General features: G+C 37.7%; 1 protein-coding gene across 3 annotated transcripts; it reads right to left on the bottom strand.

Annotated features, from left to right (window-relative positions):
- Positions 1 to 494: 494 nt before the first annotated feature.
- LOC124157351 (recQ-mediated genome instability protein 1-like) lies at positions 495 to 15,987 on the bottom strand. Of its 3 annotated transcripts, none has more exons than XM_046532001.1 (8): positions 15,897 to 15,987; positions 13,380 to 13,381; positions 12,109 to 12,246; positions 11,816 to 12,040; positions 5,386 to 5,519; positions 4,005 to 4,369; positions 2,723 to 2,979; positions 495 to 832 (listed from the first exon to the last, which is right to left on the bottom strand). In XM_046532001.1, the coding sequence occupies exons 3-8, from the start codon at positions 12,181 to 12,183 to the stop codon at positions 587 to 589; spliced, it is 1,302 nt and encodes a 433-aa protein (XP_046387957.1). In that variant the 5' UTR covers positions 12,184 to 12,246; positions 13,380 to 13,381; positions 15,897 to 15,987; the 3' UTR covers positions 495 to 586. The 3 variants fall into 3 exon arrangements, with proteins under 3 accessions (XP_046387957.1, XP_046387956.1, XP_046387955.1); XM_046532000.1 differs by lacking the exons at positions 13,380 to 13,381; positions 15,897 to 15,987 and adding exons at positions 15,357 to 15,547; positions 15,613 to 15,798; XM_046531999.1 differs by lacking the exons at positions 13,380 to 13,381; positions 15,897 to 15,987 and adding exons at positions 15,357 to 15,519; positions 15,613 to 15,797.
- Positions 15,988 to 17,812: the final 1,825 nt, after the last annotated feature.

Below are 17,812 nucleotides of genomic sequence, written 5' to 3'. Positions count from 1 at the left end.
CAAGAAAAAACATCCACTTGGGTATTGATGTAATTTTCACAGGACTTCAACCACTTAAGGGAGATAATGAGTGCCATAATTTTGACACTTAACTCTGAAATTTTTCACCGGTTGTTTAAGATTGTTTCCCATCTTGCCTGGCACATAAACCCTATCTCTACTCAAGTCACTCTCATTTGGTAGGTTTACATATTCTTTCTTCTACTATTCATCAAAGCAAACACCAAGAAGAAAGATGGAATTTTCAACCAAACAACAGTTAACTATGAGACAGGGAGTGCAAATACATGTAGGGCAATCTTCAACCAAACAATATATGGCCTTAAGAAAATGTAAGGTATCGATAAGTCAGCAATCAACATCTCCCTGGCCCAACGACAACTCCTTCAGCATTATATTCTGGGTAAACACCACATACTTCATCCATTTTACTTACTTCTTACAGCCTCTTATGAAATTCAGGGTAAAAAAACTTCACAAAAAGTAGCACTCACTTAATAAAAATTGTAAATATATTTATACCTGATTCATTTTTCCAACAATTAACATTCAATATGTTTACCTTATCATAACTGCACACCATCCACTACCGCAAGATTCGTGACCTCATAGAGGTTAAATGCTGACTTGATATCTCTTCAATTTTAAAAACAACAGGCAAATCACAGTCCTCCATGAATTGCAAATAAAATATACAGTTCATATCATGAAACTTTTTCTTCGCCCCCTGGAATCCTTTCTTAAGTTTCTCCTTGATGGCAGGGTTTCCAGCCATCTTCTGCCTCAACACTTTCATTTCTGTTGCACTAAATCCTATCAACTCATCCAATACCTGAAAAGTAAAATAACTATGGATAAAATTTGCTAAAAATGCTCTTTAAAGAAGGCAAATGTTTACACTTCTATCAGAAAACATCAGATAAGAACAGAACTTTTTCCAACAATTTTTACACATACATATATGGCAATCACAAAATATCTCCACGGTTTTGGTCAATAAGACATTTAAGTGCTCTTAAAAACTTGAACACAAGACATTTCAGTTATTTCTTATAAAGGTGTACCAGCAATTTTCAAGTAAGGAAAAAGAAGAACCAGTTTTTCAGAACTAGCCATTCTCACTGAATTCTATGCTATTCAGCCAGACTGTGCTTAAAAATGATCCTGACAATGTGCTTGCTCACCAATTTTTAATTATTTTTGATTGTGATAGAGTATGAGAAGTAAATAGAGGTGTATTTGTGAGTTTTTCGATCAGTCTCCTACTTCTTGAGCTATTCATGGTGAAAAACTGAATTCGTGACCAAAAGTGTTGGGTATTTTACACCTGTTTGGATTAGCACTAATTTCATTTGTTTGCCTAGATTTTATTCCCCTCACTGATTAACAAATTATTATCAAAAGAAAACCAACATCACAGAGTGATAATGAAGCATTACACAAATGGGTATATGATGATCTAGCTACTATAATACCTTGATCATAATCTAGGTTTTATCTGCCTCATCAACGATCATTCCTCTCAAGAAACGTAACAAGTACTTTTGGTTTTATGCAATATATGAATACATGCACACTGCCATCAAAAACATTAACTAGGTATGGCTAATAATTCTAATGCTATCAATTAAAATTTCACTCATAGGTAACAATACACCAAAGTGACTGATATTGCGTTGTCAAAAGTAACGGCAATATGAAAGACAAAAATGACACGACTGATTTTAAAGGTTTCTCCAAAATCATTCAAACACTCACTGTGGGAGGGGCTTATTTTATCAGGAAAACAAAATCATCAAAATTTACGCAGGAAATGCAAAATGATGTCTTAAAATTCTGTTGTCTGCTGACTAAATGTGAGCGGACGTATCAGGTGAATGTGATAATCACAGTAAATTGAGATGCAGCTTATACATTATACCCTCAGTACTCTGTGCATTGGATACCATCGACTAAGTGTTCAAGGAAAAAGTTGAGTTTGCACACCATTTTGAAATTTTTTCAAGGAAGGGGTGCAGAGAGTCAGGATTTTTTGGAATGTTCCTCTCAACTCTTTATAGTTCCCCACAAAATCTGCAAAATTTCAGCTCTTCTGGAAGTGTTCAGGTATTCGTCAGCAAGAGCAAGTCACAGTCACATAAGAGGATTCATATGCTATGGACATGCTTTATTTGTTAGTACGGTTAGACTTCTTCATCCCTTCAAAAATAAATTGCAACAGAAGTCCACAGAAGCTGCAATATGAGTGATTCATGTTTTGAATCTACATGAATTCTTAGCTCATCCCACAAAAACTCAACCTGCAAAGCACTTAACCAAAATACCACACCCCCTTATAATGAAGTAGGCATTTTGCTAGTCCCACTGAATTCATTATGCAGAGGTTATGCTGTAGACTTATTTGCATCTCATATCATGCCAGTTTCAAGAATAATTTTACCCTGGATCCATTCCCATTGCATTTCATTTTCATTGCATTCCTTCTCGTAGCTGATAACATAATTGATGAGCAGCAACCAAAATACATTGCAACACAATTAAATAATTAAAAATGCATTCAACTTTGAAATCTCACGATCAATAGCTAATGATAACATAGCATAAGATAAAGCAATAAAGAAGCATGAACTCATGGCAAAATTTATGAAAAGAAAAAGACTGCCTTCCAACAAGTTACTGGGTAATGCATATACAAATACAATGTAATTGATACAGTACTCACCTCCTCCGAAAATGAAACATCCACATAATCTGAACCATCTGAGAGCCTAGCCTGAATATCCCATCGTCCATCTTTCTCCTTAAGAGTTGATAGAAGTGTAAATAATAATCCTTTTACAGCAAATATACCATTTCTGGGACGAGACTCGATCAGCTGTGCAATATATACAAACGGCTCTGAACTAACAAGTTGATGAGATGAATTCATAGGCCACTTAATAACAACTTGACCAGGTGGTTCAGCTGGTTCAGCTGGTACTGTTTCAATAGAAATGTTCCAATGATAGAAAGGACATGTTTCAGAAATCAAGCAGTCATAATAATGCAAACATTTTAAATTTACTTTTTAATCAAAGCTATAATAAAATAAACAAGAGCTGAAGCTGGACTTCAAAAAGATATGAGTAACTGTAAAACCCAGAAAAGTCACACAATAACACAAATTGATACTTAAGTTAATTTGAAAAGATAAAACAGTCCGTAGTAAAAGATATTTTAAATGTATAATGTTCCTTGAATTTTGACTCATTCCAATACACCTGAACCATTGAAAGTCAGAAATGACTTCTCCAAGAATCAACGGTTTCCTTCTACAAGTTTCCCCATTAATACAACTAAATTATCCATTTCTGATTTCTCAAAAAGTAAGATAACACAAAATAATAAGAATGGTAATGTTTTTGGGCAAAGTTATTGTCAGTTCATTTTGTTTTGAAAAAAGTTATCCTTCTCCCAATTTGATAATAATGGTGCTAAGATTTGACATCTTTAGCACCATTATTATCACTATCAACAGTAAAATTGGTTTGATGCACCTCTCCACTCAAGTCTCCCATAAACCCTAATTAATTTTTTGGCCTCAGTTATTCAGCACAGATGATATCCTTTGGTGATATGTATGGAAGAACATACATAACCCATCCCTCAAAGGCTAAATGAGCACAACAGTGATAAAGCTGCATAAATGGGACATAACATAATGATCAACCCAACAGTACTATTAGACTAAAGGATATCATCTGTGCTTAATACCAGAGGCCAAAAAATAGCAAAATTTCAAGGAAACTATAATAGAGAGGATGCATATAAATTGATCAGAGTTTGGAAGGGGATTCTAGCTCCAGATAAGGGCCAAATCCTAGTTTTTTCCACTCAAGATTCTAATTGCCCTAAAAATGCTGGAATGTACATGATTGCTACTGTAAAAAGATCAAGCAGAAGCTGAGAACGTCTCATTCTTGCGATGATGCTTCCAGTAATAAGAAATATCGACTAGGTTTTACCTGTTCTGCTAACTGATGGAAATTGCTGCTCATTGTTTGTCATGGCTTGCATTGCAAGTTCATCAACTGAGAGTTGAAGGAGGAGGTCATCATCATCATCATCATCTGGCAGTGCATCAACAGCTTCTTGGTGACTTGGATGGCCTTCTTGTCTAGAATAGGCTTCTACTGCCATAAATTCAACCATTTCATCGTCATTCGGAAAATCTGAAACACTGGGAGCATTGCTTGATGTCTGACCTACTCGCCCTTCGTTTCTCTGGTACAATGGCGGAGGTGAAACACGACGAACAGTAGCATCAGCATTTCCAGCAGTAGATATGGATGGCACACGAGGTGAAGGATCATTGTTTTCTGACAGATTTCTGCAATAGAAGGGTGATGTTAACTATACTGCCTGTACATTAAACAAGCCCTTATTTTTCAGAACTTGGAAAAGAGGAGAATTGAATTGAAGAATATTAAACAAAAACTACATAGCATTCCTGTTTTTATCCATGTTGCATGGCAAAAATTTCTTTTTTCAAATAAGGGACCATGCTTTATCCTTTCTTTGAATTAGAGTGGAAATCTAATTGAGTTACACCCATGCATTGATATAAAATTACATCCTTATATTCAATGGTATCTATACATGAATTTCTTTTCTTTAAAACTATTTTATATGTTTGCCCACATTTTTTGACTGCTCAAGCACGCTGTACATGTTGGATAGATGCAGATCCATACACTGTACCCATTGACTCCATACATAAAAATATAGAATAGTACAAAAATAAAAATATTATTATGAGTATAAGTATGAAAAAAGAAGAGTTTGCAAGATTCCGCAAATGAAAAATTACAAAATCATTTGTGAGGGTTTACCCTTTTTCAAGTGCCAAGCCACATTAATGCACCAATTCAAATAAGATCACTTAAGTCAAACAAACTTGGGCCCAAAGTTTAGTTGGATAGGTGATATTCATCCCTTTACAGTAGCGTTCTTATCTACATTATGCAAGTGCCATGCAGGATGGGTGGACACATTGAACCAAGACAGGTCCAAGTGCCTGACAAAGGTCATGTAATACACAAATATTTAAAACACTCCTTTTCCTTTAATGACATTGCTTGACAAACGAACCTCTTTCCCAAATCAATATAACTGATCCAATTGAAGGTCATTATTTTAGAGATATGATAAAAAAGACCTTGAATAAATTTAAGCCTCTAACAACCTAACATAAACAACTACATAATGACCAAATAAAGCTCCTCTTCACAAAGTTATTACTCTTATGATGTTGCTATAATTATTTACTCATTAACCTTCAAAATTTATTTAAAAATTAAATAGACTAATTCTATGCCATAGTTAAGCAATATATTTATGTCTTACAGTGCTCGTAGGAGTATATTCTCCACATTGTTGACAGCCAATAGAGTATCAACTTCACCACCAAGAACGTTAACATTTTTCTGTTCAAGCATGATAATTCCTCGTCGGCATCTAACAGGTCCAATTATCAATATCTGAATAGAAAGAAATTTGATTTTTTTTATTTAGTATTATATCAGGTATGTGCATAAAAATCAAAATTCACTTAATGCAACAAATGACATGGAACACAATCATACCTACAGGTGCCAAGATGTATGCACACAAGAGTGAATTTTGCAATATACGATATACCGTATAAGCTTGTGTAAGAGGCGCACCCCTATTTTGAGGATCGAAGCTATAAAAAAAAAAATTTTGCGACATTTTTTTTATCCTATCGTGCGGTGTTGCAGACGTATGCCTGGAATTTCGACAGTTACCGAAATGTCCTCTTTCAGTACTATTTGAAAGAGGAAATTTTGATAACTGCGGCGGCATAAGAGGGAGTAGAAAGAGTTCCGATCCTCTCTTTGCATACACCATCGCTCTACGTTGCTTGTCCTACTCATGAACAATTTTGTTTAAAATCTTTCGCAGGAGTATTGCAATAGAATTGCAGCCGTGGAAAATTTTAAGGCAAAACACGACAGGCAAATGGCATGAGCTTTCCCAAGAGATTGAACAACAATCGGGGCAATCTCAGCGCCGTAGGATAATAATCACGTCGTAGATTTAAGGCCCATTGCACACGCACCGATTTTGGACGGCCGGTAAAATATCGGCCGTCCACATTCCAATAGTGAACAATGGGAGAGCATTGGAGCTTGCACACGTACCGACCACACGCCGGCACCGGCAAAATGCCGGTTAGCTGCCGGCTATTGTCACTGTGGATAGCCGACGCCGGCTAAAAAACTTAGCAACGTATCGTTTGACCGGTAAAAATCCGGCGTGTGTGCAAGCATCGCTCCGCCGGTAAAATATCGGCCAATATTTTACCGGCCGTCCAAAATCGGTGTGTGAGCAAGGGGCCTAACGGAACTACACTCGGCTCTTCATCAGCTAATGCCTCTGCCGTTTTTTTCCTTTCCGAGACTCCACAGGAAAATATCAAGTTACAGGGGAACAATGGAAACGTGTTTCATCCCTACCCCATTCCACCAACTGACCTTTTTCGGTCTACCAGGTTCAATTCCCCGAGTTTCTGGAGGTCAAATGCTACGTGAGTCACCTTCTGAGCTCGAAGATATCTCGATATCTTTCAGCAATTGTATGACACGCACGAGGTTCTAAAAAGAATTAGACCTAACGCGACGTATATCTTACAGCATTTAAGTTTTTTGAGCTCTAATTGATTGACACAAAGATTTATAGCTAGAATAAGGCTACTAATATTCAACATAGTCCAAACAGCACAATTTCGGAAGAAACAAGCGTAGCATAAGCGCATTCAAACAAGACGAGACGGACTGGAAACTCAGGCAACGCAAACTGCGTATATCACATTGCTGCGCCTTCGCCCCTTCGCTTTAAAGGCAACGACGTCACATGCAAGATCGGACGTGTTCTTCCCTTGCTCCTTCGCTCGTAGCTTTAAATACGGAGGGGAGGGAGCCCTCTTCCCCTCGACCTCTCCTTCAGCGCTCTTCACTTATAAGCATTTCCGATTTCTTCTATCCACCATTAAGTCCAACAATGGGCACACTCGTTCGAATTTTTTCAACCGCAGGTTTTGACACCAATATTACTATATGCAGTATAAATGCCGCGGGATGCCCACTCGTGGCAATAAATTTAGCGCACGCTCCGGAGCGAATCACCCCGCGCGATCTTTTCAATGTTCACCTCTGGGGTACCGACGTGACGGCGCGATGCTTGCAAGAAATTCAAACAGGAGCATTTTAAAAATACGTCACTAAGGGAGAAACTCCCCTGCCTGCCGCTTGATTTTGACCCAGGGTTTCAGATGACTGACTCACGCTGAAAACCAAGGCCACTCAGTTCCCCTTGAACTTGCAACCGGTGAAGGGGAGGGGGGGAAGATAAGAAGTTTGTGTAAGAGGCGCACCCCCATTTTCGGCTGCAATATCTGGGAAAAAAGGTGCGCCTCTTACACGCGCTTGTACGGTACTCTTTCCATAGGAAATTGAACATCAAACCCAAACTCAAGACTGAGCCCACTAGTAGTGCAACGACTGGTAAGTTGGGTTCTTTTTCCCTGTCTCCCATCTGTAGGGAGCCCTCATGGGACCCCAAAAAACATTCTTACCCCTAAACGTGCACACAGATATAATAGAGCCCAGAAATTTTTTAAAGGTTACTTTGAGAAATTCAAAGTACGGAAACTCACCAGAACTTAATGCTAAGTAATGATACATAATGTATGCTTCAAAAGGCTTACATAAAGCAGCAATGCAAGAAAGTAGAAAGTGGAAGAATGGGGCTGAGAGCAGGGAACATCAGGAACTAATACAGAATGGTATCCAAGAGGTAGGGGATATGGAAACTGTAAAGGAAGGGTGGTAGAGGTAATGGTTAAACAGCTATAGTAAAAATAGCAGAGAAGTTGATTGGATTCAAGGAGAGCAAAAGGATTATAGTACCGTGGATCACAGAAGAAATGAGGGGAAAAAAGTGAATAATGGAGGAGTTGAAGAAACCATGAGAGACAAGGAGAAAAGGCTGTATGGAAAATTTGTTAGAAAGATGTAGAGTTAGGACTGGTTTCAAGAAAAAAATTAACAACAAAATATTTGTAAGAAGCATTAAGAGTGAGATTTAAGTCCCAAAATGTCAACGAAATAGAATACATCTTCATAGAATAAATTAGGGTAGAACATAGAGACATTAGCATGGGGTTTGGTCGACTTTGAGTAAACAGGAAAATTGGTACGAAAGTTTGGAACGCACAATGTCTTAGTCTTCTTTTCATGCCCTTTTCATCCTTGTTTTGAGAGATTCCACACCATTTCTATAATCCACCATTTCTATAATCCAGCCTTTAGGTGTAATTTAGGCACATGTAAAGGCATTAACAGGAGGAAAAATGGGATTAGAAAAGCCAATAATGAGAGGGAAGAATGGTAGGATGCTAACTGAACAAGAGGAGGTTCAAAATAAGGAGGAACATATTAAGAAGTTTATTGATGATAAGTTGTAGGACAGTATGAATAGGCCAGAAATATTGAACGTTGAGGAGAATCCCAGTGGAAAGAGATAATCCAAGACGAGGGATTTCAGATGCAGACATTGATAGCCCTCCCAAGACATAGGCTAAGAAAGAAGTTAACATGAACCATACCCACCCGAAGTACTCAGGGAAGGTGGGGAGAAGGCTTTTCTATTTCCTAAATAGGATATAAGTATAAAGAGAGAGATTGGCCATGGGATTTTGTGAAGACAGTTCTAATGGGGAACTTGCATGGGTCGTCGATTGCTATAAAAACAATTTTGAACAGGTAAAACCGATATATTAGCTCGCAAAAATACCTTAAGTTTCTCCATTCATCGTCAAAAGAAATAAAAAAATTGACTTTGAAAATCGAGCAAAATTTCTCTGAGCCGACCACTGCGCGAAGACACCTGAGCGTTGCCGAGGCCAGGCGTGACACTAAAGGTGCCTAAACAACCATAGGGAGTTGGGAAATATGCTGAGCTCATGCTGTAAAATTTGTTTTGAGGAAGTATTTAGCCGCTCATTGTCACTTTATTTTGTTCCATTTTTCTTGGGCAGGTTTTCCTATTGCTATTGTGCCAAGATTTTTACTTGGGATATTAATGATGTGACATCGGGATGATGAAATACAAGCGCTTTACCTCATATATTTCAGTTATCAGAAAAATGGATAGTAACATTGCTTCTCGCTCGAATAGTGTACCTGAAATTGATGCCACGACCCTCATGGAATTTGTTATGACAAATTATTACAATACGTGGGCAGAAAATCGCAACGTAAAAGAAACTTGCATTATCACTTTACTTATGCATAATTGCCTCAATTTTCCTGATTTATTGGGATGATCCATGCTTCAGTGCATTTTGTATCCATGTACCACTCCGTTTATTCCAGTTTCATCTAGTTTTGCACTTAGGTGAAAACACTTATTACTTGACACATTTGTAGATATGCAAGGATTCTTCGGAAAGTATCTATGCTAAAGGTTTACTGGTGGAAATAGCCAGTGTTGACCTAAGGAATTATACATCAACACGTCTTTAGATGCATCGACTATAATACATTTAAGTTCCAACAGGGTGACCAGCCCCTTTCTTTGTAAAAAGGGTATTCAACAGAGTTATGACGGCTTAACGACACTTTTTGGTTAGATTGTTGAAGTGAAATATGAACTGTATACCATTAAATGATCACCTACTCAATAAAAAATCATCGGTGGACTCACTTATGGGTTGAGCAGGAACGCTTGAATCACCCGTATTAGTGTGATGTTAGCCTAGCGGTGGACTGCTTCTGGCAATGCCTTGTTATGCTTATGAGCCATGCTGTTTAATTTGGCAATGACACATTAGCAGAGAAGGTAGTCCTATCTGTCCAACGGTGGTCCAATTCTTGCTAAAAATCCATAACGAATATTTAGCTGGAGAGCCTTAATCACAGATAAAAACACTTAACTCCTGTGAAATAACAAATAATCTGTTGCTCTGCATTCTTTTCATGTAAGTAGCAGGGTTTGAAAAGCTAATGCCAATTCAGAGAGCACAAGAAAAGCACTTTCTATAATAATGAAAAAAAAACTATCAGGCTGTTATCTATGAAAAGTAATGGACTTTAAAAGGAACACAAGACATGCACTTATTGTTAAAAGAAACTTTAGATTGTCAGCAGTAGATTAATGGGAGTTCGTAGAATTCTCAAAGGAGCAGAGCAAAAGTTGTAAATGCCTTTTAATGCAAGCACAGGCAGTCCTATACCACAAATTTTCCGGCACCTACGAAGAAATAGATGAAGTTATTGTATATAAAAGCATAGTGGACATATGAAAACATCACAGTTGTTCTAATTACATAAATAAATAAGGTGCCGTCGATAACACCAACTTACAATCAACGTATCCACCTTCAACAACCGTGGCTCAGACTGCTACAACGATGTTACTTAGGTATTATAAAATGCTTGGTTTCACTGCTCCAGTTTCATATTTTATGCGCTTACTCAGATATTAATTTTGTAAATACTACAAAATATGAGGGCTTCGATCCTCTATCGTCTGATATTTTGCTTTAAATATAAAATAATCAATACGCCTCACAAACGAAGCTCTCCAACTGCCGGCTACTATTACAAACAATCACAACAATTGCTTCGTGTGATGTTTAGGCACCTATGACGTCATCGAGGCTTCGTTGGAAGGGGCTTGGGGGGCGAGAGAGTTTTTGGCGTGCTTTAAAATTCGTTATATTTATCATTGAATATCTCGCGAAGGAAAACTCAGATTTACATGCGGTTTTCTTTGTTGAATTCAGAAAATAATTCAATGTCAACCTGTGAAATAAAAAAAATTCATGCAAATTCCCCATTCCACCATCAAAAAGACGAAAGATGTGGAATTCAGAGACTATAGGCCTAATATCACATGTGGAAAAAGTAGTGCTGAGGATTATAAAGACACTCATGAAGGAAAGGACAAATGAATACTTAGGCCACAGTCAGTTTGGTTTAGAGAAATGAAAGTCAACCCATGATGAAATACTAGTCGTGAGAACCTCAGGGGATACGAATTGGGAGTATACCATGGAAATGTATGATTGTATCCTAGATTTTGAAGAATCACTTGATAAATTGGACTGGGTAAAGCTGATGGGTATTTTTAAGAAAACAGGAGTAAACTGAAGGGAAAGAATGATTACCTGGACGTGCTTGAGGCATCACAAGAGAGGGTTATAGATAGAGGATCAAGGTGGACCAGCATTGGCCATGGAGTAAGACAAGGCAGCCCACTACAACAGCCCTGCTGCTATTTAATGCACAGGCAGAGGGGATGATGGCAAGGGAAGTGAGAAAGGAGCTAGATGTCTGGATTAAAGTGATCATGCTTAAATCAACAAGGTTCAAAGAATGATAAGGCAGAAGGCTTGTAGGCACAAGCAGATGTGCTTATTAAACACTGCGAGGTATACAGATAGAAGATTGATCACAAAAAGCCTAAGTCAAGTGCTTTTATAAAGTTTCAAGAGCACAGAATCTGAGGCCAAAATGAAAAGAGGATTAAAATTTTCAAAAATTGAGGAAGGATATCAAAAGAAATTTGGTAATGATGCGAAAGTTATGTGCATTTTACTAAAAGTATTGATTTACAGTACAGTGAATGATAAGTGTGCATACATATTGTCCCTCGAAACATTATAAACATAGTTCAAATTGTCCTTCGTTTATTTATGTACACCATTATAACTTATTAACATTGAAGCAATAGGTACACTAAAAAATACCTTAATTCCAGGAATTAGATACTTGTTAAGATCACGAACAGGGGAATATTCCATGGCCACTAACTCTTGAACGCCATCATATATGCTCAACTTCAGGACTCGGCGAGGCTTTGGTTCCCAGTTTTCTGCCTTCTTCTCCGTAACTTCACAGTTTTCGGTTGCAACTTTGCGCTCTATAAGCAACTGTGAATATGCTGGTGTTCCAATATCTATCACAGACTCGACCTAGGACCAAGAAGAAAGATCAAATACCGGCGTATTTAAACACATTAATACTAATGAGATGTAAATACCTGAACAGCGTAAGTTCCCCTTAAGGTCACTTCCTTCTGGAGAGTAAGATTGGGAGGCAGACTCCCAATTCCCATAGTCCTCAGATCAACAAGAAGCCACTGCTCTACGGCAAAGTTTTGGACATCAAATATGGACACCTGAAATGGCACCATGATAATTAGTGGATTAAAATTAGTGCGTCCATACATTTTTTTTCCTTCTTGAGCTCTATTTTGAATTTCATTTTCACAAATATAGTCTCGATAAAAACGCAACATGGCCATTAGTAAGTATAAATGTTTGCACTGCATGTGGTAATAATGCACTAGAAGACTCATAAGTCTCTAGTTCGCCTATTACCCATGAGTGTGAAATACCATTGAAAAATACTTTGAGCAAATTGCGACTCATCCACCGTTTCCAGTTACTAGCACTGGGCGTTTGCACACATTTGACGCCATGGAAGTACATAAGATTGAACTTGCCTTTAGTCAATGGATACCACAAATCATTCAAATATAAACTTTTTATCCATTATGCATGCTAAGTGGAATGAATCTTCATTTTTCCCCTCAAAGCTTGTACGAGATGAGTGAATTTGGTTGAAAACATGCCAGCTTTGACATGCCTTAAACAAAAAGTACACAATACTACCTTTTTTTAATTTTTTTATTGGTAGCAAAAAATTTAAACTAGCTACTGAGAAATTTTAAAGAAAATGAAAGGTGGCCTTTTTTTAGTAATAAAATGATAAATAATTACTAATTTTTATTGTTTTTAACAAGTCCTATTTGTTTATTATTACTTCAAATTACTTGAAAGTTATGTCAGAATGTGCAGAAATGCATTTCCTTTAAAATGAAACAATAACCACTGCTTAATGGGTCATGGTTCCTTCGCAATCAGCATTTATGTGATTTTTTAATTTTTACTCAGAGGCCTGACTCAGTAATGCTCAAAGGAAAATAACTTTATAATGGTTCATTACTGAGCTGAGATAAAATGATAATTATTCATCATAAGGATACTGCTTTCACATATATAAATTTCAGAGAAATTGGTGATGGTCACCTGACATGATTTTGCACTGAATTCTGATTTGCATCTGCCTGATTTGAGATGAAACGGCCCTGCACAAAATTTTGCACTTCTTGGGGCTAAAAAGAGTTGAATTGCAATCTCTGTGGAGCAAACCTTAGCTGAGATACTTTTGTTTACAGGGGAACATCGGGTAGAACGGGTCACGGGACAAAACGGGGTTTGGGTTTTTTTGTGACTAGGAGGTGCTGACAACTATCCGAGAGTATTTCAAATGGATTAACCTCTTATTGCTCATCTTCTGCAGCCATGTTGGTTTAGTTAAGTGAGTATTAACATGTGAACTGTGAGTTGCGTGAATTTTAGCCGTCATTTTCTAACCTCTGAAGATTTTGTATCAATGGTAAGTCATATTCAAGTATGTATTTAAATAACAGTAATTCTTGGTACGTGTTTGAATTACGTCTAATTATCATTAGTTTTGTTTAGTTGATTATCTGAATAAATGTTATTTTTGGGCATCAGTTCCTAGGTGAGCGTAAACGTGTTCTTGGGGCAGAATGGGGAAGTAAGAAAAAATGGAAAAAAAGAATGATGAGATGGGAAAAGAGAACTCTAGTTTATATTGCAGTGATTTTCATCAATAATCAGTAGAAGGCTGGGTTGCTAGTTCCATTTTTAAGAAATTGGCTCACAATTCGTGTACAGGAGTGGATAGCAAAGCAGATGATATGTACTGTACATGTGAGTGATTGTTGTGAATAGGCATAAAAAAACACTAAGAAAAGGTGTACTGCACCTAAAAATTCATTAAAATTAAAATACAAGAACATACAAGTTGAGTTTTTTTCATGTCTCATATTTATGTAATTTGTTTTCGTAATTCATTTTCATACTACCCCATTCCGCCCCGTACCTGGGGCAGAATGGGGCAAATAACCTAATCATACAAGTCCGTCAAGCTCCCCCCAAAGTAAATTATTACTAGAGACTATCAACTTTCTGGAATTACTCCAAATTACAAACTCCTTTAATTCCATCCTTAGGAGACTGAAATGATCCTTTGTGATAAAATGGATGTTACCCCATTTATTACTACCAACTCTCTTGTACCCACTGCTGTTAATCATCCTGCACTAAATTTCTTCATTCCTCGAAAGAATTTTTCTCACTTTAAAAATACAGGTCATATCGATTACGACTTCCAGAAGTGTGATTGTACACCTATTAGTGCCCTTCTCGTGAACATCTACTCGTCAGGGCCACTGAGAAATAAATCAGTATCATCAAACATGAGCAGCACAAATTCAGAATGGGCACCGATACTTTTTTTAGTCTACTGGTTTTTACCAACTACTGCATTGATGGCCTTGAGGAAGGTCGTCAAATTGATGCGGTCTACACTGACTTATAGCATAAAGAAATATTTACATGAGAGACTTATAACACTATATAACTTAAAGATATATTTACGAGTTACGTTGCCTTTAAAAGCGTGGCTTAAGGCAATGGGGATGAACGAAATGAGGATGGATTGTAAGAGTGACTTCTAAAATTAAAAGAAAAAAATTGACCCCAGCAGGGCTCAAACCCAGGACTACAGTAAAAAAAGTCGCAGGGGTGCTTGCCTGAACCCACTCCGCCATGGCACTTACTAAAAACCTTGGCTGACTCAAGGAAGGTCATGGTGTGCCAAATCTTTACTTGTGGATATCTCTCGGACCCAGCCCTACGGAAAATAAATCCGTGGCACTTTCTCTAATTACCTGAATAGTTCCAGAAAATAACATTGGCATTCAGATCCTGAATATCGATATCACAATGTTTCCTTGTAACTAAGAATATAAGCTAATGAACTATGTAAGCTTTTAACTGCAAAAATGACTCACTATGAATAATTATGGCATGTTATTATTTATATTATTGGATTGTTTATCATGGAAAGTTTATAATTATTTATTATTACAATTAGGCAATATTGAGTATCTACTTTGGTCGTATATTTTGCGTATAATCACATTACGGATTACACAATATTATTAATTATGTGTATCATATGCCGAACGTGTTTAAGTCACTTCTTGAAATTGGGCACCTGCCCGTAAGAAATAATTATAATTATTATTTTGTTTTTTAATACATTGACAAGAAAACAGTATACATCATGAGAATATTGACCGCTACCTGTTTCCCCAACTTGGTATACGTATCTCAAGTTTTTTGCGCTCACCTGCCGTCCTGGATGTTCGGATTTGTAATACTCGACACATCCATCAATCCAATGCCGTGAAGCATGTAGTGACCGACTCTTCAAGTGACGAGCCACCCTATCGGCATCGTCACTCATAATGCAACAGTTAAAACCAAGATGTTAGCAAAATAGGGCTCATGACCTGACAATAATGTATACAAAGAGAAAAGCTAGAAATTAGTAGTGCTATTGTACCCAATCAAAGCGGCAGTAATTTGAAATACAGTGCACTCACCACGAGCAAGTCTTATGAGTGAATAAGCATGAAGGCTATCAAGATCTAAAATTAGGCCATATATGGAAAATATAAATTTAAATAGCGAAAATGCTTTAAATCCTCAATCATGACAACGCGCCCAAAACATGCAAAACAAAACAAATTTAAAATGAACAGTGGAAAAGCGATAATCAGGCGTTGCTGCCGCTGAAACATAGACGCGCAATGCAACTTTCCATGATGGAATTTTCAGCGAGTCTTCAGTGTGACGACACAGACGAATTTTGTCTGGTTTGTCTGACTTAGCAGGAAAATCCGTAGTCACAAATAAACCGATGCCCAATTAGTGCTTTATAATTCAATTTTAAACCTTTCTCCTTCATTAGGGAACAAAATTGTGAAAATTAATTTTGCGAGCGGCCGTAAAGACATGGATGACGGGGAATCTCTCGTCCTTCCATTTCCACTTTGCAACGATTAAATCATAATAATACTGGATTAAATTCCCCAAAAATAAGGAGCATTGAATGAAGAGAAGGTTAGATGTGTTTTTTGGATGTTTCTATTCCAACATACACATTCCTATCATCTTATATAATTTTTTATACCATAAAAACTAGCCAAGCCTGACGTCATGATGGCGGGAGGGGAAGGTAGGGAGACGTAGGCGACGTGACGTGACTAAACGGTGGAGCATGGCGCCTCTAGCCTGCGTAGCCTGCCATGGTAAACATAATATAATCGTAAACCGCATTGTTTACTTGTGATCCTCGTGATTGCCACAGAAATATCACATGTTCACATGGGGTTTGAATGAGTGTCAAGCTAAAGTTATCTGACGAATGAATTAAATTAGTTCTTGAAAAAATAACGAAATAGGAAGTTGAAGAACGTGATTCATATTCTTAGAAGTACGCATCGGGAATGTCATTATCAATGTAGTGTCCATGGCCCTTATATACGGGCCTTGGTAGTGTCCATGATAAATATGTTACTAATGTTTTCTCCATGGTAATGTCGAAGCATTGCTTCTACGTGAAGTGTAATTAGAAATATTTATTCTCTGCAATTTGTTATTATTTTTCCCATTCTTATATTTTATTTTCTGATGGATTCAATAATATCGCCGTTAACGTTAAGTACTTGGAAACATGGAAATCAATTCATGCTCATACATTACGGAACCATATTGTATGATTAGTCCATTATCAAAGGACATACTCCCCTAATACGTAATTAATTACGTCAGCAACCAGGGGCGGATCCAGGATTTCTTTCTGGGAGGGGCACAAGCAAGGCCGTATCCATGATTTTGTTCAGGGGGGGGCACAAGGATACTTCGTTATACAAAACGAACGAAATGATAATGGGACCGTATTAAAAATCTAGCATATTTTTAAGGGTCTGGGGGGGGGGCCCGTGCCCCCCCCCCCTGGATCCGCCTATGTCAGCAACACTAAACTTAAATAAACCCCACTGCAGAACCTACCATGGAAATATAATCTTCGGTATCCTTATAGCTCATTGGGAGTCTCTTAACGGATTTTTACTGCGGCCATTTAATGGAAATATCCTCTAAAATAATCCTAGTAATTATAAATATCTTCCTCCTTAATACTCTTGGGGCCCTCCTTACTGGAATTACAGACCTCCCTTCCAAGACACTTAGGTTACTGACCCTTCCATTGGCAACTCTTTCCAACCCTCTTAGAAGCAGACCAAATAAATTATGACTACTAGTAAAATATTCCTTTTTAATAGTTTGTTCTTAGATCTTTTCTCTACCTTTTTTTCGTGGTCCATTGCCTTTATCCATTACCCTGCCCTTCCCCACCTTACCTCCTTTTTCCTCATGGACCTCTTGAATTGCACTACCATTTAATACTCAACTGATTTTATGCGTATGTTTTTCAATCAAAATGGAATCTCCTTCTCCCCATCCTAAGAGTATTCCCCTAATTCCCAAGACCACTCTAAGAAGTCACATAGTGTGGGTGACACCTCTGAGTGTGCGGCAAGGCAGCCCTCACAAGAGCATCGCATTTGCCATCACTAGTCTGCAGTCTTGTCTTGTGATGATTGAAGTCCATGCACTCACCCTGAGTAATCCTCATGTAAATGAAGGCAATATGGAATGCTCGGCACAAAGCATCGTGTGCAGGAGCTGTTGAAGCCCATCCTGCCACTCCAAACATGCCCGACTCCCCAGTAATTTAAA

The sequence above is a fragment of the Ischnura elegans genome, chromosome 4 (genome assembly GCF_921293095.1).
Source record: "Ischnura elegans chromosome 4, ioIscEleg1.1, whole genome shotgun sequence".
Classification (NCBI taxonomy): Eukaryota; Metazoa; Arthropoda; class Insecta; order Odonata; family Coenagrionidae; genus Ischnura; species Ischnura elegans.
Note: the sequence above shows the minus strand (reverse complement) of the source record. Positions and strands in the feature narration are given on the sequence as shown.